Here is a 26805-nt window from a genome sequence, read left to right as displayed (position 1 = left end):
ACACAACCATTTCTGTCCCCAATTTCCACAGGCATTTCTAGTCAGACCAGTCCTATTACCACAGAGCTGGTAGCTCAGACAAGGCAGAAATGGCCCAGCAGGCAGGGTGCACCCCCAGGAGTGCTCACAGTGAGCACAGGCACTGTTGAGCTACCAAGAAACTCAGGCTGGGGGATAGTCAGCCAGGCTTGTGCTCAGAAACCCTCCCTGGCAGGAGGGGCCAAAAGGGGCTGCTCTTTCCCTACATCCCATGGGCTTCTCCTGGCAAGGGCCACATCCAGTCTCTAGGGAAGAGGGTGAAGGCTCCAGCACTGCACAGCCTGCCCATTACAAGAGAGACTGAGGATTTAACATAGGAATATGTGGCTGTGACCGCACTGATAGTCACATGAAAGTCCTCACTCTGTCACCTTGGAGTATGTGCCATCTGGTATACTTTTTAAAATATTCCTTGTTCTGTGGTAAATACACAACAATCAGAGGGAGCTCCCTCCCAACGGCCCAATGACAGATGATACTGGGATTTTAAATAGTCATAATGCTGGAGAAGGGTCATCTTTGTGTTTTACATCACTGCTGGGAACAGAAAAATTACAAGTCTCCTGCTCTTTACAGGCAGTGGCATGTGCAGGATGTCCTTGAGGAAGCTGCCCAGAAGGATGTAGGATTTCAGATCTCAGAGCTCTGTCATATGTTGGCTGCACCTACCATACAAGACAAACCCACTTCGTGTGGTCCCTATCCCCTGGTTACTGTGGCCAGGGGATGTTTTGAAGTCACAACCATGACCTTCCAGACCATCTGCTTGGGGTCCGTTCCAGGAAGCAAGGGCTGTTGGAGAACAGTGCTCTCCCAGGACTCACCCTGACAAAGGGCCTGGGATAATGTGCCTCCTGGGAGTAGGTGCAACCGAAGCTCACCTCCTCTGCAGTGCAGACAAGTGATGAGACCCAACAGAAAGCAGGTAGTTACTGCACTAAGTACTGCCAGTCTTTCACCAACTGGCAATTAAATAAGCTTAGGATAATGGGGCCCTATTATGGCATCTATCTGTAAAATTATAATGCTGTGGCCCACGAATCCTGCAAATAAGCTACCGCAGTCAAACCAGAAACAATCAAACAGCCAACATCTGTCACCACTTTCACTCAAAGTGACAAAAAAAGTAATCAGATGAAGGTTGAGTGGAGGGCTTGCTGTGTAAGCGTTTACTTATTCAACAGAAGAATACAACAAATCACCGCAGATGTCTTTTAGAAATATAAAATGAGTCCAAGAGTATTCATAACCTTTTTATTCTAAATTGCCAACAAGAACCTTGACAGAATCGAACTTTAAAATAATAATTGTGCAACATTCTAGTCAACATGTATTATTTTACATTGGTAGTAACACAAATGGCAAAAAAAAAAAATCAGTATTTTGAGGAACATTCTTTTCAAGTGTGGAAGGCATTAATTTCTGTCTAGACAAATACCATGACTGGCTTCTTAATTATTTGTGTTTGTATATTTAGATCCCATTTTGTACTTTGCATCCATTTTTAGAAATATACTGCTTGATGCAAACATCTACACAGTCCTGAACATTTACTTTTAGTGATTTAAGCCATTCCTGCCTCCTCCCCCCCCAGCAAAGAACAGTTATGTTACAGCTCTCAAACGTGTTTCAAGCGTTAGAAAACTACAAAACCCTAACGGAAACTAGACAAGTACTTAAGTGTACACTTTCAGCTTCACCTGTTTGGTATTATGCATATTGTAAGGAATTCACAGAGGATTCCCCGTTATTGTATGGCTTGAAGCACCACACACCCACGTGACAAAGTTACGGTTTAAAGCTTGAAGCTGCAAAGGTGTGATCAGGATGCTTTCTAGGAAGAAGACAGAAGTGCCTGTAAATGACAACGTACTTTAAAACCCAAACTGTCCACTTTAAACGCCCTACGTGGACAAACTCAGATGCTGACAAGATAAAAGTGCATGCACATAAAAATACTTCTAGGTTTGGCTGATCCACATGATTTTATTTAAACATTATGCAGTAGGACGTCTCAGCCTCTTCACAGGATGGAGAAACTCTCAGAACTTACTTTATGCTCTCCAGGCTGTAACGTGTCCTCAATTATGAGTTCACTAGCTACAGATGTTATGACCACAGCTTACAGGAGAGAAAGTTTTCTGCACCTCCCCAGCAAACAACCAAACATTCTCACAAACGTCCAGTAAAAGTTCCACACAAAACCCTTTAGACAGCATAAAATCCTGGAATCAGTAATATGTAGTGTTGCTTTGCAGATGCAAGACACACGCTTATGGTACACGGTAGAAATTCCTGGAAATCACTCTGTTGCGTCATTCCTGACTTCCACTGAAATGGGACTATAACAGTTCTGCTACATCAAGGCCTAAATTCACATAGACCTGACATTTTTGCAGGGCTTTTCCTCCCCTCTCCCCACCGCCCCCCAGCATAATTGCATCCCTTCATTTACAGTTAGCACAAAACATCGTACGTAGACAACTCTGAAGGGACCTCTTTTGCAAATGCACACACTTGTTTTAAGGCATCAAGCTGAGGGACAAGACTTTAGTGGTATGTGCAACCCTCCATGCTGTTCTGTTTCCCACTATCACTTCTGTGATCAGGAATCTAATCAGACCCTACCTCCTCGATTTAAAATCATCCCCTTTCCCCACCCCTGCTACTTAAAACTGATCACTACCTCAGAAGAGTGCTCCTGCTGTTTCCAAATCACCGGAGCAAACAGAACTTCACAGATCATCACCGCTGCCATTTGACAAGTGAACCAACAGAGGCTTGCCAATTCCTGCATTTTTCCCGTTTAACTACTCACTGCTGTCTAAGGAGGGAAGATCTCTGAGGTGGTGCTGTGTAAATTTATCAGTCCATTTACTCAATAACCCTAACAAAGATCACCAAGAGCAGAGTATCTGTGTTCCTAAGGGCTTCCTTCTCTTGTATGGGCCAGTCACATGAGAAAGCAAGTAACACTGAACCAGCACCCTAAGAACATCCACTGTTAATCAGTATCCTTCCTCCCAGGGTTTCTACAGCAGCAAAGCCAGCCCACGTCCAGCCACAGAGGCTGGGTTAGGCGTAGGCTGCAATATTCCTCTATACAAAAGATTGTTGTAAGGAACAAAACTTGCATTCAGTACCTGTTTGTGACAGAATTGGTCATGCCCCAAATAAAAGGAGAATCTGACTGCTCCGACAACTCTGCAGAAGAAAACAGATGTGGTAGCTCAGAACTAAGAAACTCCATCAACCACCATCAGATCGGGAATATCTGTCATGTTTCTACATGTCTTGAACATGTAGAGTAAAAGTTGATCCAACGATGAATGTGTCTGCTTCACCGTTATTTAACTGAGGAACATAAACGTTATCATGTTTCCATTGTCATCATTGCACGTATGGTACAAAAGCTTATATGAGAAGGAGCAGATGCTTGGAATGTATCTCCATGCCAGTAACGGGAGGCATGTTGAATAGTTCTCCTTACCCAGAAAAGCCTGCTGGGTGGAGAGATGCATGTTTTCAGGAATGAGCATGAGCAAGGTGTCCTACAAGTGAGACCTATGTGAACAGCATCTCTGGACTCACGCAGTCCCAAGTAAAGCTGAAGGACAGGACGAGGGAGAAGGCAGCAGTGTGGCATATGGGGAAGTTCCTCACCTGTTTCCCAGTCTTCTTCACATGGAGGTGCCTGCCATGTGCTCATAGCATTCATCTGCTCTCTTTGTAAGCCAGAGGCCTGATTCACTTCAGGAAGAGAAAAAACTCAGTGATTAGCAGTCAGTCCTGCTTCAGAGACATTGAAGTGCTTTGGATCAAGCTGTAAACCAGCTTTTGGCTTTAGAGGAAACACCACACAACACAAACAGGCTAGGTACACCCAGGAGCCAGGTACTGACCTGAAATTGAGCAACTTCAAATTCACCTTTTCCAATGAACAGGAAAAGACTCTGCTCCCTGGGACTTTGTGACAGGAATGCTTGAGTGAAAAGGAAACCTGCTCACATGAAGGCAGGCATCACTGCTAGCCTCAGTGCAACTCTATAGAAGATAGAAAACCATCTACCTGCTCTATAGCGTGGCAATAGTTAAAAGAGCCACTGAAGGGGATGGAGAAGACACTGCACAGCACAGAATGCCTTCCTAAATATTTGGGGGGTTTTGGACAGCCTCCCTCCCACCTTGTCTCACTGCACAGGAGACTGAAATCTTAATTGTATGGCAGATGAAGCAAGTTCAGCAGCAGAGCAACCTCAAAAAGGAGCTGCCCCAGCTCTTGCTGGGAGTGAACTATTCAGGTTGTCCTGGAGGAGATCAGCCAAGGGGCTTCCATAGCTGAGACATCTGTTTGGTAGAAATCAGCTTTTCACATGGCACCAGTGGCCAGGCCTCAACAAAGGGAGATCAGCTCTACAAAAAGAAGGACCTGTCTTGGTGATTAAAGCATCCCAGCTCCTGCTGGAGGTACTTCAACATGCAGAGTCTAGGGTACAACCTTTTTATTCAACAAGCCTGCTAACAAAATACATACAAGCCCTATCGGGACCATCTGCAATATCCTCATGAACCTACGCAATAAATCAAAGCAAATAAGACTCAAGTTTCCCCAAAGCTGCTGTGTCATACAAAAATATATACAGAAATTTGACTCACACTTTTTGGTTATTCTGTGAGCTATCCTTACAAGCAGGAAACTTCAGTCCCCAGGGCGAACTAATCTTGGAGCACGGGTGGTTCTCTTACCTAGATCTTGCTCAATGAATCCTTTGTCATGGCACTTCACTATGTGATCACTGAGGTCAGCATGAGGGACTAGATGGCGAGCATTGAAGGGGCAGGTGGCAAACTTCTTTGCAACTTCAGGGTTGCTCTAGACAAGGGAAAAACAAAATCATGTGCCATATCTCTGAAGTTCACTTATCTCTCAGTAATCCAGGAAAAAAAACAAGGATATTTGTGATGTGCTTTTAAAAAAAAGACTAAACAAGGAATGGCAATGTATTGTTCAGGCACTTACTAAAAATACAAGGGGAAACTAACGTGACTGATCTTTAAAACACAATTCACTGAGAAACTGAGCTACCTTTGAGCTCACTGAAATGAAACATACTCTCAGCTGAACTCCCTACGATTTGCTGCAACACTGGCAATGTGGCTGCATGGTTTAAAGCACAGATGAAACAATTTTAAAAACAATAGGGGAGAGATGTTAGGCAAATCTATACCATTCAGATATTTTTAAAGTAAGCAGGCACAAAGGCAGAGAAATTCCTTAAACCTTTCAAAACAGTGAGGGAGCTGGTAGCATTCCACTTGCAGACTTTGGTGCTACAGGATTACCATTCAAGTAAAATTTTATCAGAGAGACAGATTCTACTGGCAGTGCTCAGCTGTCACTACGGCAAATTAGTCCACAATTGCAAATGATACAGCCTTTATTGGGGAAGGCACAACTTTGCCACTGTCCCACTGCCTGCATGGTTCTGGCTGATGCAGCTCAGGGATCAGACTTGCAGCTCAGGGATCAGACTTGCACCTGAGGCAGAGGCAGTGTCTGCTCTGCTACCGCTGATAACTGCCTGCAGCACAGGCTGCACGCACATCCAAGGCAGTTGTCATTACCAGGTCTGTACAGCCAGAGTTGCTGTGTCCTCATGCGTCCATCATTTGCTTCTACTATCTTGAGCAAGCTATTCTGGCTGCACAGCAGAGGCTTCTCAACATTAATGCAGTTCAAACTAACAGGATTCAACTTGCTCTGCTTGCAGTGTCCCCATTTGTGTGGCAGGGCTGTGTTCTGCACAAAGCAATGGGAAGCTGAGGCAGGTGGAAGCATTTAATTGGATTTTATGCATAGGGTATGCAAAGGGAATTCAACAAATTACCAAGCAAGGACAATCTGCCCACATGCTTGCCACTGCAAATAATCACACAGTGACATCTTCAAATGGATAGATAATAATCCCTGAGCCCTCCTTCTGCTAATTACTTACAGACACCAACTGCATCTGATAGTCTGACCAGTGATCACTATCTCACCTCATCCACCTAACTAGTTCAGCTTGCCAAAACTGTCTGGTCATCAGATATGCAACACAAGGACAAAACCAACACGGCTAAAAGTGCCAACATTGTTCACCTAGCTCACACACACACATTCTTGTCAAAATTTGCAGCGGGTCAACAAGGAAAATTTCAGCCCTCTTGAATGCTGGAAAGATGGTAATTGCACCTTAGCTCTGCTCACCACTTTCACCTGTTTCTACTTTTTTTTTTTAAGGCACTAGTTCCCCCAAAATGAATTGTTTGTAAGTACTGATACCAGGACACACATCCTACAACTGCATCTTAACTAGAAGGCACAGCACCACTATATTATTTTAAAAACATATTGCCAAACTTAAAAGAGGAACAATCAGTTTTCAAAATGTCTCAGCAAAAACCCAAAGCTCCATCAGATGCAAACAAACAAACCATGAGGACAGCAGAGGAGAAGAGAAGAAGGAATGCTTCCTATGAAATGATTTGCATTCCAACTCTGGATAAAAGAGGGAGAGGGGGGGAAAAAACCTCTCCCATATGTGCTGAGCCCAGGTTTTGCAGTTTCTTCCAGATTCACATTAAATACTTATTAGCAAAACAAAACCAAAAACCCTGCTATGCAGCTGCATTTCCAGCACTTAAGGAATGAATCGCAACATCACAACACTTCTATTCTGACTAACCAGAAGGGGTGCACAGAACTCAAACTGAGTTCTCCAACTTAAAGTGGAAAAATGTATCTGACCTCCACGTGAGCTGCTGTAAGAGACCAGAATTTCCTCCCTGACCTAACCATGAAGAATTTGTAGGTCCTTTCAACAGGGCCACACTAGTCTTGGGTGAATTAACATGTGCTTGAAGCTACTACTAAACAAAGAATAAAGTTATATGAAATAAAGGCTAAACAAGGCTATTTTTCAGGAACTTACTCCAGCCAGCCAGAAAATGCAACAAGAATGAGAATACACACATCATATTTATAAGTACAGAATTACTCCCATTTAGTGCCTTGTTTGGCAGTCTGGCTTACCTTCTTACACTTCACAAGGTGATAGGGAAACCGACTGGCTTTGATTCGATGGTGCTTATCATATGGACATTCCATTAAGTCATCTGGATCCAAAACATCTAGTAGAACATAGAGAAAAATAAACTAATTAGAAAGACAAGATCTAGCACCACTAACACAGCAAAGTGGGAAAAAAGCACACCACTACAGCAGGGCTGTGATCTTAAGGAGTTAAACCAGTTGTTCTTAGTTGAAACCATTCATTAAGGCAGGCACCTGTTTTGCATAACCAAGCAAATTCATTTTGAAGTTTGCTGTGACTGGGATGTTAGTCAAAACAGACAGAGAATAGTCAGTAGCACTGAGCATAATAACTCTTTAACTGACCATATGAGGTAGGTAACCACACTTCAAGTGAATGAGGACAGCAGTAATTTTCCAGCTATCTTAGGGGAGAATCAGTGGGATGATGACACACCCACCAGCACCCTCAGGCACACCATCAGCCTGAACCAAATCTTTTTTAATCAACAGCTACTTTTGCTAGAGGAAGAATGCCAGACAATTTAGCATGCCTACCATGGTGCACGTGACTTCTAAGTGAAAGTTTTCATAAGTCATGCAATTATTTAGGAGCTGAGGTCCCTGCGTGGGACCTTCAGCACTTGAGTTCTCTCCTCAGCACTCTTGCATTCCTGCTTCAGAAGTCCTGGGACCTCCCATTCCATCATTTGGCAGGACTGTCTCTGGCACAAAGGCCATTTCAGAAATGAGGAAATGAAACGGAGGCAATGAAGGAAACCAATTACAAGCTGTGTGATTAAGAAGGGTATTCTCCATTTAAGATGAGTCTGTTGAAAAATTACTGCCTGCAGACAGACAGCTTCAAGGCCTGGGGCGATGCAGGAGCGTTATAAAAGTATACACAAGGCCTTGTTCTCTCATCTGCTTCTCTTGCCTTGCTCTCCTTGGGAACCAGGTGAGTCTGCAGGCCTTTCTGCTTCTCATCATTCCCCAGGCTGAGGTCTCACACCAATGGACACCTCAGCCAATGCCTGCTCCATCATGCCAGAGCTGGACGTGGAGATTGTTGTAATGGAAACAGGAAGGAGGGAGAAAGTCTAGCATGGAGAGAAACTGTGTCTAGCTGAGGTGTCTCCTGAGCTATGGGCTAGGTGGGGACCTCCCTGGGCTTGGTTGCTATTGGCGGGGCACTTCTGGGCTGAGGGGAAGGAGAAACCCATGGGTATCCCTACAGAAACTCCAGCTCTCTGCCCAGAATGTGCCTTGCCTCCCCTGGAATGGGGTGACAGACTGCTCCTCACCAACTCCTCATGCTCTTCTTCTCCCTGCCCTCAGGAGACATCTCAGCCAAGACCCAGCCTCTCTCTGGGTCACACCTTCTGCGCGCTTCTCTCTCCCTTGGCCAGCAGTTCCAAGACCCCGCATGGGACAAAGGGGCATGTATGGGCTGAGAAGCCTCAGAGGAGGCGGCGAAGGAGGAGAAAGGGCTTCAGACTCACCTTGTTCTCAAGGAGATGGAGGCGAGAGGAGTGGATGAGAGAGTGAGGAGAAGGGGCCGCTTTTATAATGCTCCTGCACCGCCCCAGGCACACAGTCACTGCACATGGGCTGTAATTTTCCTTGTTCTGCTGCATCAAGGCCTGAATTCACATAGACCTGCCATTTTTGCAGGGCATTTCCTCTCCTCTCCCCACCCCCCCCCCCCCAGCATAATTGCATCCCTTCATTTACAGTTAGTCGTACGTAGACAACTCTGAAGGGACCTCTTTTGCAAATGCACACACTTGTTTTAAGGCATCAAGCTGAGGGACAAGACTTTAGTGGTATGTACAACCCTCCATGCTGTTCTGTTTCCCACTATCACTTCTGTGATCAGGAATCTAATCAGACCCTACCTCCTCGATTTAAAATCATCCCCTTTCCCCACCCCTGCTACTTAAAACTGATCACTACCTCAGAAGAGTGCTCCTGCTGTTTCCAAATCACCGGAGCAAATAGAACTTCACAGATCATCATCGCTGCCATTCGACAAGTGAACCAACAGAGGCTTGCCAATTCCTGCATTTTTCCTCTTTTTCCCATTTAACTACTCACTGCTGTCTAAGGAGGGAAGATCTCTGAGGTGGTGCTGTGTAAATTTATCAGTCCATTTACTCAATAACCGTAACAAAGATCACCAAGTGAATATGAGGTTAACTTATGAAACATATTTGGGAAAAAGATTTGTCAACCAAGGACAGTTTTAAAAACTCAAGTGTTGCAAAAAACGTCACGCAGCAAACAGCCATGTCTACAGAGTCCTGCCATCAGGTCCAGGGAGTATCTACCATCCGCAGGAGCTCTAGGGTCCTAGAAAGGGAACCATTTGGTGCTGGGAGGGAATGGACTTCCAGGGGCAAGAGACGCTAATACTCCAAACTCAGGAAAGGGCAAGACACATTTTTAGCACGAGATGGGAGAAAAATACAATTTCCTGCACTCCCCCAAGCGAGAGTGGCCTTTGCTGAAGGAACACTTGTCACCTTGGCAACAATGCTTATCTACAAGTGACATTTTAATTTTGTTTTGCAGATTCAACCTGACCCTATGGCAATCACAGTCTGCTTGTGCAGAAGCCATGCCTGCAAAACCCTGAGAGTAACAGGCTTAGTTACTCCAAGTGGGAAACAAGACACTCATTCCTCAAAGCACCTTTAAGCTTTTGCTTTGCTGCTAATTGCAAATAATAATGGTCTGTGATTTCAGCATCAGATACTTCCACACAGGATGCTCTCTCCCTCCCACCTCCAGATGTAGTTTGATAGTTTTTTTCACCCAATAGTGCTGGTTTAAGCAGCCCTAGTTTTACCCCTGCTCTGACTTAGCTCCATCTGACAGTAAACAGAGTTGCACAAAGCAAGGAAATAATTTAAGTAGGGGGGAGAAAGGGGTTAGTACATATGGTGTGGAAGGACTTGCTTAGAGAGACGGAGCCAAAGTGGCTGGGGAGCAGAGCTGCTTAAATCAGACGGCTGTAATGAAGGGCCTGTGAAAAATATGAAATAAAGAATACAGAGGATGCTTCAAAGAAAGGATATAGAGGATGATCCAAGCATCAGATTCCCTCAGAAGCTGCTCTCAAGGAGGCAGGTGTTACATACTACCCCACCTGTCCATGCAGCAGTGACCATAAATCCTGCTGCAGCCAGAGATTTCAGCAACTGTCACCATCGACAGAAGTCACAGCATCAAAACCACATGCATAGTACTTACAGCCTGTCGATGATACAGCGTACGGGAAGGACTCAGGGGCACGTACTCCTGAAGGCAGGCAATTCTTTTGTTTAAAGGTGGTACTGGAACTGAAAGACTTCATTTACTTCTCCTGACAAATGCACTTGCTCAAATTTATGGATTTTGCTATAGCATGGAGGGGAGCAGGGCCATGAGGGATGGTACTTTGCCACTTGCTATGTATACTCTAAACACCTGAAAGTCTTCCAAAAAGCATAACAAGTGAAACCAGACGTCACTGTTGTTATGGAAGGAGAGGTGTGTCGTGGTTGAGCTCATACAGAACTGCAGAGCTGTCAGGTGCAGGACTGTTCTTGCATATGGGCTTAAACATGCTTTGGCAACTCTAGTGGTACCATCACATCTCGTATACAGCCTGCAATCATGACCCACTGTCAGATCAGTGAAACCAGTCAAGGCAGCTCCATCCAGTTTGCAGCTGGCCATTAAGCCCCTCACTCCCCCAAGCCCAAACTGTGATTACACTTTGCAAAGGGCAAAAGGGGGGAATTTCTGCTAACATAGGGCCCTAATGCCAGCACCAAGTCTAAGGTGACAGGAGGTCACAAGGGACTGCTAGCTCAACAGAAGCTCAGTAACTGTTTGAAAAGGCTCCAGAGGGATGCACCTGACCACATTTCCAAAGTCAGCATAATGGCTCAGCACCTTTCTCCTGTGCACGCTGGCCAGACATTCAGCAGGAATTAAACATTGGCCATGGGCATGAAGAGCACCCTGCCACACACACCCCAGAGCAGAGCATCTGTGTTCCTAAGGGCTTCCTTCTCTTGTATGGGCCAGTCATACATGGTATGACACATGGTATGTGTCATACATGGTATGGTACATTTTCTTGTACATGAGAAAGCAAGTAACACTGAACCAGCACCCTAAGAACATCCACTGTTAATCAGTATCCTTCCTCCCAGGGTTTCTACAGCAGCAAAGCCAGCCCACGTCCAGCCACAGAGGCTGGGTTAGGCATAGGCTGCAATATTCCTCTATACAAAAGATTGTTGTAAGGAACAAAACTTGCATTCAGTACCTGTTTGTGACAGAACTGGTCATGCCCCAAACAAAAGGAGAATCTGACTGCTCCGACGACTCTGCAGAAGAAAACAGATGTGGTAGCTCAGAACTAAGAAACTCCATCAACCACCATCAGATCGGGAATATCTGTCATATTTCTACATGTTCAAGAGGGAGTAAAAGTTGATCTAACGATGAATGTGTCTGCTTCACTGTTATTTAACTGAGGAACATAAACGTTATCATGTTTCCATTGTCATCATTGCACGTATGGTACAAAAGCTTATATGGGAAGGAGCAGGTGCTTGGAATGTATCTCCATGCCAGTAACGGTAGGCATGTTGAATAGTTCTCCATACCCAGAAAAGCCTGCTGGGTGGAGAGATGCATGTTTTCAGGAATGAGCATGAGCAAGGTGTCCTACAAGTGAGACCTATGTGAACAGCATCTCTGGACTCACGCTGTCCCAAGTAAAGCTGAAGGACAGGACAAGGGAGAAGGCAGCAGTGTGGCATATGGGGAAGTTCCTCACCTGTTTCCCAGTCTTCTTCACATGGAGGTGCCTGCCATGTGCTCATAGCATTCATCTGCTCTCTCTGGAAGCCAGAGGCCTGATTCACTTCAGGAAGAGAAAAAAACTCAGTGATTAGCAGTCAGTCCTGCTTCAGAGACATTGAAGTGCTTTGGATGAAGCTGTAAACCAGCTTTTGGCTTTAGAGGAAAAACCACACAACACAAACAGGCTAGGTACACCCAGGAGCCAGGTACTGACCTGAAATTGAGCAACTTCGAATTCACCTTTTCCAATGAACAGGAAAAGACTCTGCTCCCTGGGACTTTGTGACAGGAATGCTTGAGTGAAAAGGAAACCTGCTCACATGAAGGCAGGCATCACTGCTAGCCTCAGTGCAACTCTATAGAAGATAGAAAACCATCTACCTGCTCTATAGCGTGGCAATAGTTAAAAGAGCCACTGAAGGGGATGGAGAAGACACTGCACAGCACAGAATGCCTTCCTAAATATTTGGGGGGTTTTGGACAGCCTCCCTCCCACCTTGTCTCACTGCACAGGAGACTGAAATCTTAATTGTATGGCAGATGAAGCAAGTTCAGCAGCAGAGCAACCTCAAAAAGGAGCTGCCCCAGCTCTTGCTGGGAGTGAACTATTCAGGTTGTCCTGGAGGAGATCAGCCAAGGGGCTTCCATAGCTGAGACATCTGTTTGGTAGAAATCAGCTTTTCACATGGCACCAGTGGCCAGGCCTCAACAAAGGGAGATCAGCTCTACAAAAAGAAGGACCTGTCTTGGTGATTAAAGCATCCCAGCTCCTGCTGGAGGTACTTCAACATGCAGAGTCTAGGGTACAACCTTTTTATTCAACAAGCCTGCTAACAAAATACATACAAGCCCTATCGGGACCATCTGCAATATCCTCATGAACCTACGCAATAAATCAAAGCAAATAAGACTCAAGTTTCCCCAAAGCTGCTGTGTCATACAAAAATATATACAGAAATTTGACTCACACTTTTTGGTTATTCTGTGAGCTATCCTTACAAGCAGGAAACTTCAGTCCCCAGGGCGAACTAATCTTGGAGCACGGGTGGTTCTCTTACCTAGATCTTGCTCAATGAATCCTTTGTCATGGCACTTCACTATGTGATCACTGAGGTCAGCATGAGGAACTAGATGGCGAGCGTTGAAGGGGCAGGTGGCAAACTTCTTTGCAACTTCAGGGTTGCTCTAGACAAGGGAAAAACAAAATCATGTGCCATATCTCTGAAGTTCACTTATCTCTCAGTAATCCAGGAAAAAAAACAAGGATATTTGTGATGTGCTTTTAAAAAAAAGACTAAACAAGGAATGGCAATGTATTGTTCAGGCACTTACTAAAAATACAAGGGGAAACTAACGTGACTGATCTTTAAAACACAATTCACTGAGAAACTGAGCTACCTTTGAGCTCACTGAAATGAAACATACTCTCAGCTAAACTCCCTATGATTTGCTGCAACACTGGCAATGTGGCTGCATGGTTTAAAGCACAGATGAAACAATTTTAAAAACAATAGGGGAGAGATGTTAGGCAAATCTATACCATTCAGATATTTTTAAAGTAAGCAGGCACAAAGGCAGAGAAATTCCTTAAACCTTTCAAAACAGTGAGGGAGCTGGTAGCATTCCACTTGCAGACTTTGGTGCTACAGGATTACCATTCAAGTAAAATTTTATCAGAGAGACAGATTCTACTGGCAGTGCTCAGCTGTCACTATGGCAAATTAGTCCACAATTGCAAATGATACAGCCTTTATTGGGGAAGGCACAACTTTGCCACTGTCCCAGTGCCTGCATGGTTCTGGCTGATGCAGCTCAGGGATCAGACTTGCAGCTCAGGGATCAGATCAGGTCAGGGATCAGACTTGCACCTGAGGCAGAGGCAGTGTCTGCTCTGCTACCGCTGATAACTGCCTGCAGCACAGGCTGCACGCACATCCAAGGCAGTTGTCATTACCAGGTCTGTACAGCCAGAGTTGCTGTGTCCTCATGTGTCCATCATTTGCTTCTACTATCTTGAGCAAGCTATTCTGGCTGCATAGCAGAGGCTTCTCAACATTAATGCAGTTCAAACTAACAGGATTCAACTTGCTCTGCTTGCAGTGTCCCCATTTGTGTGGCAGGGCTGTGTTCTGCACAAAGCAATGGGAAGCTGAGGCAGGTGGAAGCATTTAATTGGATTTTATGCATAGGGTATGCAAAGGGAATTCAACAAATTACCAAGCAAGGACAATCTGCCCACATGCTTGCCACTGCAAATAATCACACAGTGACATCTTCAAATGGATAGATAATAATCCCTGAGCCCTCCTTCTGCTAATTACTTACAGACACCAACTGCATCTGATAGTCTGACCAGTGATCACTATCTCACCTCATCCACCTAACTAGTTCAGCTTGCCAAAACTGTCTGGTCATCAGATATGCAACACAAGGACAAAACCAACACGGCTAAAAGTGCCAACATTGTTCACCTAGCTCACACACACATTCTTGTCAAAATTTGCAGCGGATCAACAAGGAAAATTTCAGCCCTCTTGAATGCTGGAAAAATGGTAATTGCAACTTAGCTCTGCTCACCACTTTCACCTGTTTCTAAATTTTTTTTTTTAAGGCACTAGTTCCCCCAAAATGAATTGTTTGTAAGTACTGATACCAGGACACACATCCTACAACTGCATCTTAACTAGAAGGCACAGCACCACTATATTATTTTAAAAACATATTGCCAAACTTAAAAGAGGAACAATCAGTTTTCAAAATGTCTCAGCAAAAACCCAAAGCTCCATCAGATGCAAACAAACAAACCATGAGGACAGCAGAGGAGAAGAGAAGAAGGAATGCTTCCTATGAAATGTTTTGCATTCCAACTCTGGATAAAAGAGGGAGAGGGGGGGAAAAAACCTCTCCCATATGTGCTGAGCCCAGGTTTTGCAGTTTCTGCCAGATTCACATTAAATAGTTATTAGCAAAACAAAACCAAAACCCCTGCTATGCAGCTGCATTTCCAGCACTTAAGGAATGAATCGCAACATCACAACACTTCTATTCTGACTAACCAGAAGGGGTGCACAGAACTCAAACTGAGTTCTCCAACTTAAAGTGGAAAAATGTATCTGACCTCCACGTGAGCTGCTGTAAGAGACCAGAATTTCCTCCCTGACCTAACCATGAAGAATTTGTAGGTCCTTTCAACAGGGCCACACTAGTCTTGGGTGAATTAACATGTGCTTGAAGCTACTACTAAACAAAGAATAAAGTTATATGAAATAAAGGCTAAACAAGGCTATTTTTCAGGAACTTACTCCAGCCAGCCAGAAAATGCAACAAGAATGAGAATACACACATCATATTTATAAGTACAGAATTACTCCCATTTAGTGCCTTGTTTGGCAGTCTGGCTTACCTTCTTACACTTCACAAGGTGATAGGGAAACCGACTGGCTTTGATTCGATGGTGCTTATCATATGGACATTCCATTAAGTCATCTGGATCCAAAACATCTAGTAGAACATCGAGAAAAATAAACTAATTAGAAAGACAAGATCTAGCACCACTAACACAGCAAAGTGGGAAAAAAGCACACCACTACAGCAGGGCTGTGATCTTAAGGAGTTAAACCAGTTGTTCTTAGTTGAAACCATTCATTAAGGCAGGCACCTGTTTTGCATAACCAAGCAAATTCATTTTGAAGTTTGCTGTGACTGGGATGTTAGTCAAAACAGACAGAGAATAGTCAGTAGCACTGAGCATAATAACTCTTTAACTGACCATATGAGGTAGGTAACCACACTTCAAGTGAATGAGGACAGCAGTAATTTTCCAGCTATCCTAGGGGAGAATCAGTGGGATGATGACACACCCACCAGCACCCTCAGGCACACCATCAGCCTGAACCAAATCTTTTTTAAAATCAACAGCTACTTTTGCTAGAGGAAGAATGCCAGACAATTTAGCATGCCTACCATGGTGCACATGACTTCTAAGTGAAAGTTTTCATAAGTCATGCAATTATTTAGGAGCTGAGGTCCCTGCGTGGGACCTTCAGCACTTGAGTTCTCTCCTCAGCACTCTTGCATTCCTGCTTCAGAAGTCCTGGGACCTCCCATTCCATCATTTGGCAGGACTGTCTCTGGCACAAAGGCCATTTCAGAAATGAGGAAATGAAACGGAGGCAATGAAGGAAACCAATTACAAGCTGTGTGATTAAGAAGGGTATTCTCCATTTAAGATGAGTCTGTTGAAAAATTACTGCCTGCAGACAGACAGCTTCAAGGCCTGGGGCGATGCAGGAGCGTTATAAAAGTATACACAAGGCCTTGTTCTCTCATCTGCTTCTCTTGCCTTGCTCTCCTTGGGAACCAGGTGAGTCTGCAGGCCTTTCTTCTCATCATTCCCCAGGCTGAGGTCTCACACCAATGGACACCTCAGCCAATGCCTGCTCCATCATGCCAGAACTGGACGTGGAGATTGTTGTAATGGAAACAGGAAGGAGGGAGAAAGTCTAGCATGGAGAGAAACTGTGTCTAGCTGAGGTGTCTCCTGAGCTATGGGCTAGGTGGGGACCTCCCTGCGCTTGGTTGCTATTGGCGGGGCACTTCTGGGCTGAGGGGAAGGAGAAACCCATGGGTATCCCTACAGAAACTCCAGCACTCTGCCCAGAATGTGCCTTGCCTCCCCTGGAATGGGGTGACAGACTGCTCCTCACCAACTCCTCATGCTCTTCTTCTCCCTGCCCTCAGGAGACATCTCAGCCAAGACCCAGCCTCTCTCTGGGTCACACCTTCTGCGCGCTTCTCTCTCCTTTGGCCAGCAGTTCCAAGACCCCGCATGGGACAAAGGGGCATGTATGGGCTGAGAAGCCTCAGAGGAGGCGGCGAAGGAGGAGAAAGGGCTTCAGACTCACCTTGTTCTCAGGGAGATGGAGGCGAGAGGAGTGGATGAGAGAGTGAGGAGAAGGGGCCGCTTTTATAATGCTCCTGCACTGCCCCAGGCACACAGTAACTGCACATGGGCTGTAATTTTCCTTGTTCTGCTGCATCAAGGCCTGAATTCACATAGATCTGCCATTTTTGCAGGGCATTTCCTCCCCTCTCCCCACCCCCCCCCCCAGCATAATTGCATCCCTTCATTTACAGTTAGTCGTACGTAGACAACTCTGAAGGGACCTCTTTTGCAAATGCACACACTTGTTTTAAGGCATCAAGCTGAGGGACAAGACTTTAGTGGTATGTGCAACCCTCCGTGCTATTCTGTTTCCCACTATCACTTCTGTGATCAGGAATCTAATCAGACCCTACCTCCTCTATTTAAAATCATCCCCTTTCCCCACCCCTGCTACTTAAAACTGATCACTACCTCAGAAGAGTGCTCCTGCTGTTTCCAAATCACCGGAGCAAATAGAACTTCACAGATCATCATCGCTGCCATTCGACAAGTGAACCAACAGAGGCTTGCCAATTCCTGCATTTTTCCTCTTTTTCCCATTTAACTACTCACTGCTGTCTAAGGAGGGAAGATCTCTGAGGTGGTGCTGTGTAAATTTATCAGTCCATTTACTCAATAACCGTAACAAAGATCACCAAGTGAATATGAGGTTAACTTATGAAACATATTTGGGAAAAAGATTTGTCAACCAAGGACAGTTTTAAAAACTCAAGTGTTGCAAAAAACGTCACGCAGCAAACAGCCATGTCTACAGAGTCCTGCCATCAGGTCCAGGGAGTATCTACCATCCGCAGGAGCTCTAGGGTCCTAGAAAGGGAACCATTTGGTGCTGGGAGGGAATGGACTTCCAGGGGCAAGAGACGCTAATACTCCAAACTCAGGAAAGGGCAAGACACATTTTTAGCACGAGATGGGAGAAAAATACAATTTCCTGCACTCCCCCAAGCGAGAGTGGCCTTTGCTGAAGGAACACTTGTCACCTTGGCAACAATGCTTATCTACAAGTGACATTTTAATTTTGTTTTGCAGATTCAACCTGACCCTATGGCAATCACAGTCTGCTTGTGCAGAAGCCATGCCTGCAAAACCCTGAGAGTAACAGGCTTAGTTACTCCAAGTGGGAAACAAGACACTCATTCCTCAAAGCACCTTTAAGCTTTTGCTTTGCTGCTAATTGCAAATAATAATGGTCTGTGATTTCAGCATCAGATACTTCCACACAGGATGCTCTCTCCCTCCCACCTCCAGATGTAGTTTGATAGTTTTTTTCACCCAATAGTGCTGGTTTAAGCAGCCCTAGTTTTACCCCTGCTCTGACTTAGCTCCATCTGACAGTAAACAGAGTTGCACAAAGCAAGGAAATAATTTAAGTAGGGGGGAGAAAGGGGTTAGTACATATGGTGTGGAAGGACTTGTTTAGAGAGACGGAGCCAAAGTGGCTGGGGAGCAGAGCTGCTTAAATCAGACGGCTGTAATGAAGGGCCTGTGAAAAATATGAAATAAAGAATACAGAGGATGCTTCAAAGAAAGGATATAGAGGATGATCCAAGCATCAGATTCCCTCAGAAGCTGCTCTCAAGGAGGCAGGTGTTACATACTACCCCACCTGTCCATGCAGCAGTGACCATAAATCCTGCTGCAGCCAGAGATTTCAGCAACTGTCACCATCGACAGAAGTCACAGCATCAAAACCACATGCATAGTACTTACAGCCTGTCGATGATACGGCGTACGGGAAGGACTCAGGGGCACGTACTCCTGAAGGCAGGCAATTCTTTTGTTTAAAGGTGGTACTGGAACTGAAAGACTTCATTTACTTCTCCTGACAAATGCACTTGCTCAAATTTATGGATTTTGCTATAGCATGGAGGGGAGCAGGGCCATGAGGGATGGTACTTTGCCACTTGCTATGTATACTCTAAACACCTGAAAGTCTTCCAAAAAGCATAACAAGTGAAACCAGACGTCACTGTTGTTATGGAAGGAGAGGTGTGTCGTGGTTGAGCTCATACAGAACTGCAGAGCTGTCAGGTGCAGGACTGTTCTTGCATATGGGCTTAAACATGCTTTGGCAACTCTAGTGGTACCATCACATCTCGTATACAGCCTGCAATCATGACCCACTGTCAGATCAGTGAAACCAGTCAAGGCAGCTCCATCCAGTTTGCAGCTGGCCATTAAGCCCCTCACTCCCCCAAGCCCAAACTGTGATTACACTTTGCAAAGGGCAAGAGGGGGGAATTTCTGCTAACATAGGGCCCCCTAATGCCAGCACCAAGTCTAAGGTGACAGGAGGTCACAAGGGACTGCTAGCTCAACAGAAGCTCAGTAACTGTTTGAAAAGGCTCCAGAGGGATGCACCTGACCACATTTCCAAAGTCAGCATAATGGCTCAGCACCTTTCTCCTGTGCACGCTGGCCAGACATTCATCAGGAATTAAACATTGGCCATGGGAGGAAGAGCACCCTGCCACACACACCCAAGAGCAGAGTATCTGTGTTCCTAAGGGCTTCCTTCTCTTGTATGGGCCAGTCATACATGGTATGACACATGGTATGTGTCATACATGGTATGGTACATTTTCTTGTACATGAGAAAGCAAGTAACACTGAACCAGCACCCTAAGAACATCCACTGTTAATCAGTATCCCTCCTCCCAGGGTTTCTACAGCAGCAAAGCCAGCCCACGTCCAGCCACAGAGGCTGGGTTAGGCATAGGCTGCAATATTCCTCTATACAAAAGATTGTTGTAAGAAACAAAACTTGCATTCAGTACCTGTTTATGACAGAACTGGTCATGCCCCAAACAAAAGGAGAATCTGACTGCTCCGACGACTCTGCAGAAGAAAACAGATGTGGTGGCTCAGAACTAAAACTCCATCAACCACCATCAGATCGGGAATATCTGTCATATTTCTACATGTTCAAGAGGGAGTAAAAGTTGACCTAACGATGAATGTGTCTGCTTCACTGTTATTTAACTGAGGAACATAAAAGTTATCATGTTTCCATTGTCATCATTGCATGTATGGTACAAAAGCTTCTATGGGAAGGAGCAGGTGCTTGGAATGTATCTCCATGCCAGTAACGGGAGGCATGTTGAATAGTTCTCCATACCCAGAAAAGCCTGCTGGGTGGAGAGATGCATGTTTTCAGGAATGAGCATGAGCAAGGTGTCCTACAAGTGAGACCTATGTGAACAGCATCTCTGGACTCACGCTGTCCCAAGTAAAGCTGAAGGACAGGACGAGGGAGAAGGCAGCAGTGTGGCATATGGGGAAGTTCCTCACCTGTTTCCCAGTCTTCTTCACATGGAGGTGCCTGCCATGTGCTCATAGCATTCATCTGCTCTCTCTGGAAGCCAGAGGCCTGATTCACTTCAGGAAGAGAAAAAACTCAGTGATTAGCAGTCAGTCCTGCTTCAGAGACATTGAAGTGCTTTGGATCAAGCTGTAAACCAGCTTTTGGCTTTAGAGGAAACACCACACAACACAAACAGGCTAGGTACACCCAGGAGCCAGGTACTGATCTGAAATTGAGCAACTTCGAATTCACCTTTTCCAATGAACAGGAAAAGACTCTGCTCCCTGGGACTTTGTGACAGGAATGCTTGAGTGAAAAGGAAACCTGCTCACATGAAGGCAGGCATCACTGCTAGCCTCAGTGCAACTCTATAGAAGATAGAAAACCATCTACCTGCTCTATAGCGTGGCAATAGTTAAAAGAGCCACTGAAGGGGATGGAGAAGACACTGCACAGCACAGAATGCCTTCCTAAATATTTGGGGGGTTTTGGACAGCCTCCCTCCCACCTTGTCTCACTGCACAGGAGACTGAAATCTTAATTGTATGGCAGATGAAGCAAGTTCAGCAGCAGAGCAGCCTCAAAAAGGAGCTGCCCCAGCTCTTGCTGGGAGTGAACTATTCACGTTGTCCTGGAGGAGATCAGCCAAGGGGATTCCATAGCCGAGACATCTGTTTGGTAGAAATCAGCTTTTCACATGGCACCAGTGGCCAGGCCTCAACAAAGGGAGATCAGCTCTACAAAAAGAAGGACCTGTCTTGGTGATTAAAGCATCCCAGCTCCTGCTGGAGGTACTTCAACATGCAGAGTCTAGGGTACAACCTTTTTATTCAACAAGCCTGCTAACAAAATACATACAAGCCCTATCGGGACCATCTGCAATATCCTCATGAACCTATGCAATAAATCAAAGCAAATAAGACTCAAGTTTCCCCAAAGCTGCTGTGTCACACAAAAATATATACAGAAATTTGACTCACACTTTTTGGTTATTCTATGAGCTATCCTTACACGCAGGAAACTTCAGTCCCCAGGGCGAACTAATCTTGGAGCACGGGTGGTTCTCTTACCTAGATCTTGCTCAATGAATCCTTTGTCATGGCACTTCACTATGTGATCACTGAGGTCAGCATGAGGAACTAGATGGCGAGCGTTGAAGGGGCAGGTGGCAAACTTCTTTGCAACTTCAGGGTTGCTCTAGACAAGGGAAAAACAAAATCATGTGCCATATCTCTGAAGTTCACTTATCTCTCAGTAATCCAGGAAAAAAAAAACAAGGATATTTGTGATGTGCTTTTAAAAAAAAGACTAAACAAGGAATGGCAATGTATTGTTCAGGCACTTACTAAAAATACAAGGGGAAACTAACGTGACTGATCTTTAAAACACAATTCACTGAGAAACTGAGCTACCTTTGAGCTCACTGAAATGAAACATACTCTCAGCTAAACTCCCTATGATTTGCTGCAACACTGGCAATGTGGCTGCATGGTTTAAAGCACAGATGAAAGAATTTTAAAAACAATAGGGGAGAGATGTTAGGCAAATCTATACCATTCAGATATTTTTAAAGTAAGCAGGCACAAAGGCAGAGAAATTCCTTAAACCTTTCAAAACAGTGAGGGAGCTGGTAGCATTCCACTTGCAGACTTTGGTGCTACAGGATTACCATTCAAGTAAAATTTTATCAGAGAGACAGATTCTACTGGCAGTGCTCAGCTGTCACTACGGCAAATTAGTCCACAATTGCAAATGATACAGCCTTTATTGGGGAAGGCACAACTTTGCCACTGTCCCAGTGCCTGCATGGTTCTGGCTGATGCAGCTCAGGGATCAGACTTGCAGCTCAGGGATCAGATCAGGTCAGGGATCAGACTTGCACCTGAGGCAGAGGCAGTGTCTGCTCTGCTACCGCTGATAACTGCCTGCAGCACAGGCTGCACGCACATCCAAGGCAGTTGTCATTACCAGGTCTGTACAGCCAGAGTTGCTGTGTCCTCATGTGTCCATCATTTGCTTCTACTATCTTGAGCAAGCTATTCTGGCTGCATAGCAGAGGCTTCTCAACATTAATGCAGTTCAAACTAACAGGATTCAACTTGCTCTGCTTGCAGTGTCCCCATTTGTGTGGCAGGGCTGTGTTCTGCACAAAGCAATGGGAAGCTGAGGCAGGTGGAAGCATTTAATTGGATTTTATGCATAGGGTATGCAAAGGGAATTCAACAAATTACCAAGCAAGGACAATCTGCCCACATGCTTGCCACTGCAAATAATCACACAGTGACATCTTCAAATGGATAGATAATAATCCCTGAGCCCTCCTTCTGCTAATTACTTACAGACACCAACTGCATCTGATAGTCTGACCAGTGATCACTATCTCACCTCATCTGCCTAACTAGTTAAGCTTGCCAAAACTGTCTGGTCATCAGATATGCAACACAAGGACAAAACCAACACGGTTAAAAGTGCCAACATTGTTCACCTAGCTCACACACACACATTCTTGTCAAAATTTGCAGCGGATCAACAAGGAAAATTTCAGCCCTCTTGAATGCTGGAAAGATGGTAATTGCACCTTAGCTCTGCTCACCACTTTCACCTGTTTCTACTTTTTTTTTTTTAAGGCACTAGTTCCCCCAAAATGAATTGTTTGTTAAGTACTGATACCAGGACACACATCCTACAACTGCATCTTAACTAGAAGGCACAGCACCACTATATTATTTTAAAAACATATTGCCAAACTTAAAAGAGGAACAATCAGTTTTCAAAATGTCTCAGCAAAAACCCAAAGCTCCATCAGATGCAAACAAACAAACCATGAGGACAGCAGAGGAGAAGAGAAGAAGGAATGCTTCCTATGAAATGTTTTGCATTCCAACTCTGGATAAAAGAGGGAGAGGGGGGGAAAAAACCTCTCCCATATGTGCTGAGCCCAGGTTTTGCAGTTTCTGCCAGATTCACATTAAATACTTATTAGCAAAACAAAACCAAAAACCCTGCTATGCAGCTGCATTTCCAGCACTTAAGGAATGAATTGCAACATCACAACACTTCTACTCTGACTAACCAGAAGGGGTGCACAGAACTCAAACTGAGTTCTCCAACTTAAAGTGGAAAAATGTATCTGACCTCCACGTGAGCTGCTGTAAGAGACCAGAATCTCCTCCCTGACCTAACCATGAAGAATTTGCAGGTCCTTTCAACAGGGCCACACTAGTCTTGCGTGAATTAACATGTCCTTGAAGCTACTACTAAACAAATAATAAAGTTATATGAAATAAAGGCTAAACAAGGCTATTTGTCAGGAACTTACTCCAGCCAGCCAGAAAATGCAACAAGAATGAGAATACACACATCATATTTATAAGTACAGAATTACTCCCATTTAGTGCCTTGTTTGGCAGTCTGGCTTACCTTCTTACACTTCACAAGGTGATAGGGAAACCGACTGGCTTTGATTTGATGGTGCTTATCATATGGACATTCCATTAAGTCATCTGGATCCAAAACATCTAGTAGAACATAGAGAAAAATAAACGAATTAGAAAGACAAGATCTAGCACCACTAACACAGCAAAGTGGGAAAAAAGCACACCACTACAGCAGGGCTGTGATCTTAAGGAGTTAAACCAGTTGTTCTTAGTTGAAACCATTCATTAAGGCAGGCACCTGTTTTGCATAACCAAGCAAATTCATTTTGAAGTTTGCTGTGACTGGGATGTTAGTCAAAACAGACAGAGAATAGTCAGTAGCACTGAGCATAATAACTCTTTAACTGACCATATGAGGTAGGTAACCACACTTCAAGTGAATGAGTAATTTTCCAGCTATCTTAGGGGAGAATCAGTGGGATGATGACACACCCACCAGCACCCTCAGGCACACCATCAGCCTGAACCAAATCTTTTTTAATCAACAGCTACTTTTGCTAGAGGAAGAATGCCAGACAATTTAGCATGCCTACCATGGTGCACGTGACTTCTAAGTGAAAGTTTTCATAAGTCATGCAATTATTTAGGAGCTGAGGAGTTACTAAACTGTCTAAACCACCTAAGAATCTAGGCACTGAACAGTGAAGCAGCATGAGTGCATGCATACATGGTATACATTTTTTTATGTATCTATAGATACAATATGTTAAAATATAAATATTAATACGTCTACTAAAAACAAATACATATCCATACTCTCAGTGAGGGTGAGAGGCAGCCAGAAGGAGACACAGGTCCCCTCTGCTGCCTGTGGGTCTGTTTGTTGGGTACACACCAGGGAGCAGGACCAGGCTTCTTTCATTCCTTCTGCTCTGCCACTCTTTTTACACAGGCTTTTAGCACATTCAGGATTTGATTACACAATAACTTAACAGATCTAAGTATGGTTTGTTGCTGTTTAGCCTCTCCCCTGCCATCACATCCCCTTCTCTTACACATGCATTGGTGCTCTGTTGTCTCAATGTATCAGCCCACAGGCTGACAGCTAGTTAAGATGTTGTTCCACAAGTCACACTGAGCACCTAATCCTTCCTTCCATCTCAGCTGTGCAGTGCTGCTGCTGGCACCTCTGCCACCTGTGAGCACCTCTCACTTCTGTTAGCCAGTTTAGGTCATTAGAACAGCTGAAAACCAACGGCTTCTTCATCATTAAGAAGGACTGACAAGCTTTGTACTGGTTCAGCTGCTCCTGGAAGAGCAATCAGAAGTGGTTTCTCTCTGTGAAGTGGCTCAACACAAGATCAAACCAAGTGTGTTGGAAGGAGTAAAACGAAGGAGACAGAGATGAGTACCAGAGGAAGAGGAAAGCCCTCACCACAGTACATAAAACAGCAAACACAAAAATCACAGGAGCTGGCTTGATCAGGTAAATAGATGCAGTTAACAGGAAGCTGGAATGCGCAAAGCAGCCACAGCACTGCCACGTGCAAATGAGATCCCTGTCCCCAGCCATGCTGGGGGCAAACACAAATCCACAACAATGCTTACAATGTATGTCTGGAGTCAGCTGAGACAAATAGCTACAGGCGGGAGCAACACTTTAACCAAATGAAGTCACTTTATTCTGATACCTTAAACAGTGGGACCCTAGAAAATAATTTATAGAATTGAAGCTTCTGTCATTGCTGAAACAAGGCCAAATTACACAAACAGGATGTTCACAGACTGGTTTGGGTTGGAAGGGACCTTAAAGACCATCTAGTGCCAACCCCCCTGCCACGGGCAGGGACACCTTCCACCAGACCAGGTTGCTCCAAGCCCCATCCAACCTAGCCTTGAACACTGCCAGGGAGGGGGCTGCCACAGCTCCTCTGGGCAACCTGGGCCAGGGTCTACGTTAGATGGTAGGGAGGAAAACTCTACCACGGTTAAGGAACCACACCAATCTAAACCGGTTGAAGAGAAAAATGAACTGACAAGTGATGGAACTGAGCATAGTACTCTGAACAGCACACGTGCATCGCTGAAGTTCACCAAGAGGACACAGGAGTGACCACCACCAGAGGGGCCTGATGACCCCCAAAGACCACCCGGGTACACAGCTACTATTATGTAAATAGTTCCGAGAAATTATTTAAATATGTATGAGATTTCTGGGAAATCTGAGGTATATGTATGATTACATGACAATACAAAAGGGTGCTTACCGAAAGTGAGGTAGAGCACGGTTGGAGGAAATATCCACCCTGCTCCCAGTGCCGCGATAAAGAATGCCTGCTTTCTAAAACCTAAAATAAGTCTTAGAGAGTTTATTTTCCGACTTTTTCAGTATCAATTCAGATAATTCCTAAAGGCCAGACCCCATCCACACCAGAAGCATGCCTGGTGTGGTAACCACGTATAACATTGGCCTAGTTAAAATAACCAACAACCCATTGGAGGCTGCTTGGCTCAGACACAGAGCATGGAGGCAGACACAGACCCGCTGGCGCGGGGTGGGGTCGGGTCGGGCCAGGCCGGGCCGAGCCGAGCCAAGCCCGCCGCAGACGGCGGCCGCCTTTCCCTTCCTTTCCCCTTCCCCCCGCGAGACCCCACCCCGAGCCTCACCGAAGTCATCCTCCAGCTCCATGGCGGAGTAGAGGCTCTGCGCAGCGCTGGGCCTGCGGGGCCGGGAGAGCCGAGCCGGGCCGGGCCGAGCCGGGCCGGGCCGGGCCGGGCCGGGCCGGGGCCGCCGCCGCCGCCGCTCCTCTAGCCGCGGTGCTCGCGTGCTACTCGGCGCCTTTGCACCTGCGCCGCTGCTTTGGCGCGACTGCCCCCCCCCGGCCCCGAGGGAGGCCCCTCCCGCCGCGGGACTCGGTGATCCCGGAGGTCTCTTCCAACCCGGTTGGTTCCGTGATTCTCTTGCAGGAGGCCGCCTCTGAGAAGGAGCTGGAAGGCGTGGTGGAGCCATGCACCGCGCAGCCCTGGTGGGTGGCCTGACCTGCTGGGCTTTTTTCCAGTTGTTTGGAGCAAGGCGACTTGGTTGCCCCGCTTGTTTCTGTCACCACAGGTCTCCTACCTCAAAGGCTCTGAGGAAAGAGCCAGCTTCGAATGAAGGCCATGTTTTTACACCCTGCTCTTGGGAACGTGCAACACAGGAGGA

General features: G+C 45.5%; 1 protein-coding gene across 1 annotated transcript; it reads right to left on the bottom strand.

Annotated features, from left to right (window-relative positions):
- Positions 1 to 1439: 1439 nt before the first annotated feature.
- LOC137673963 (uncharacterized) lies at positions 1440 to 26292 on the bottom strand. The gene is made up of 16 exons (XM_068419025.1): positions 26271 to 26292; positions 23647 to 23744; positions 21297 to 21423; positions 20214 to 20300; positions 19700 to 19760; positions 18633 to 18721; positions 15381 to 15478; positions 13036 to 13162; positions 11952 to 12038; positions 11436 to 11496; positions 10370 to 10458; positions 7115 to 7212; positions 4786 to 4912; positions 3703 to 3789; positions 3183 to 3243; positions 1440 to 1873 (listed from the first exon to the last, which is right to left on the bottom strand). The coding sequence occupies exons 1-16, from the start codon at positions 26290 to 26292 to the stop codon at positions 1828 to 1830; spliced, it is 1365 nt and encodes a 454-aa protein (XP_068275126.1). The 3' UTR covers positions 1440 to 1827.
- Between the last annotated feature and the right edge of the window lie 513 nt (positions 26293 to 26805).

Source organism: Nyctibius grandis, chromosome 26, assembly GCF_013368605.1.
Source record: "Nyctibius grandis isolate bNycGra1 chromosome 26, bNycGra1.pri, whole genome shotgun sequence".
Taxonomy (NCBI): Eukaryota; Metazoa; Chordata; class Aves; order Nyctibiiformes; family Nyctibiidae; genus Nyctibius; species Nyctibius grandis.
Note: the sequence above shows the minus strand (reverse complement) of the source record. Positions and strands in the feature narration are given on the sequence as shown.

What these genes read in the sequence shown, in the direction of transcription:
- LOC137673963 (XM_068419025.1), bottom strand. Translation starts at nt 26,292, where the DNA reads ATGGAGCTGGAGGATGACTTCG. An exon ending in ACCAGTTCTGTCATAAACAG is followed by an intron (nt 18,722 to 19,699) that starts GTACTGAATGCA and finishes GAAGTCTTTCAG; the next exon opens with TTCCAGTACCACCTTTAAAC. An exon ending in ACCAATTCTGTCACAAACAG is followed by an intron (nt 1,874 to 3,182) that starts GTACTGAATGCA and finishes TCTTCTTCCTAG; the next exon opens with AAAGCATCCTGATCACACCT.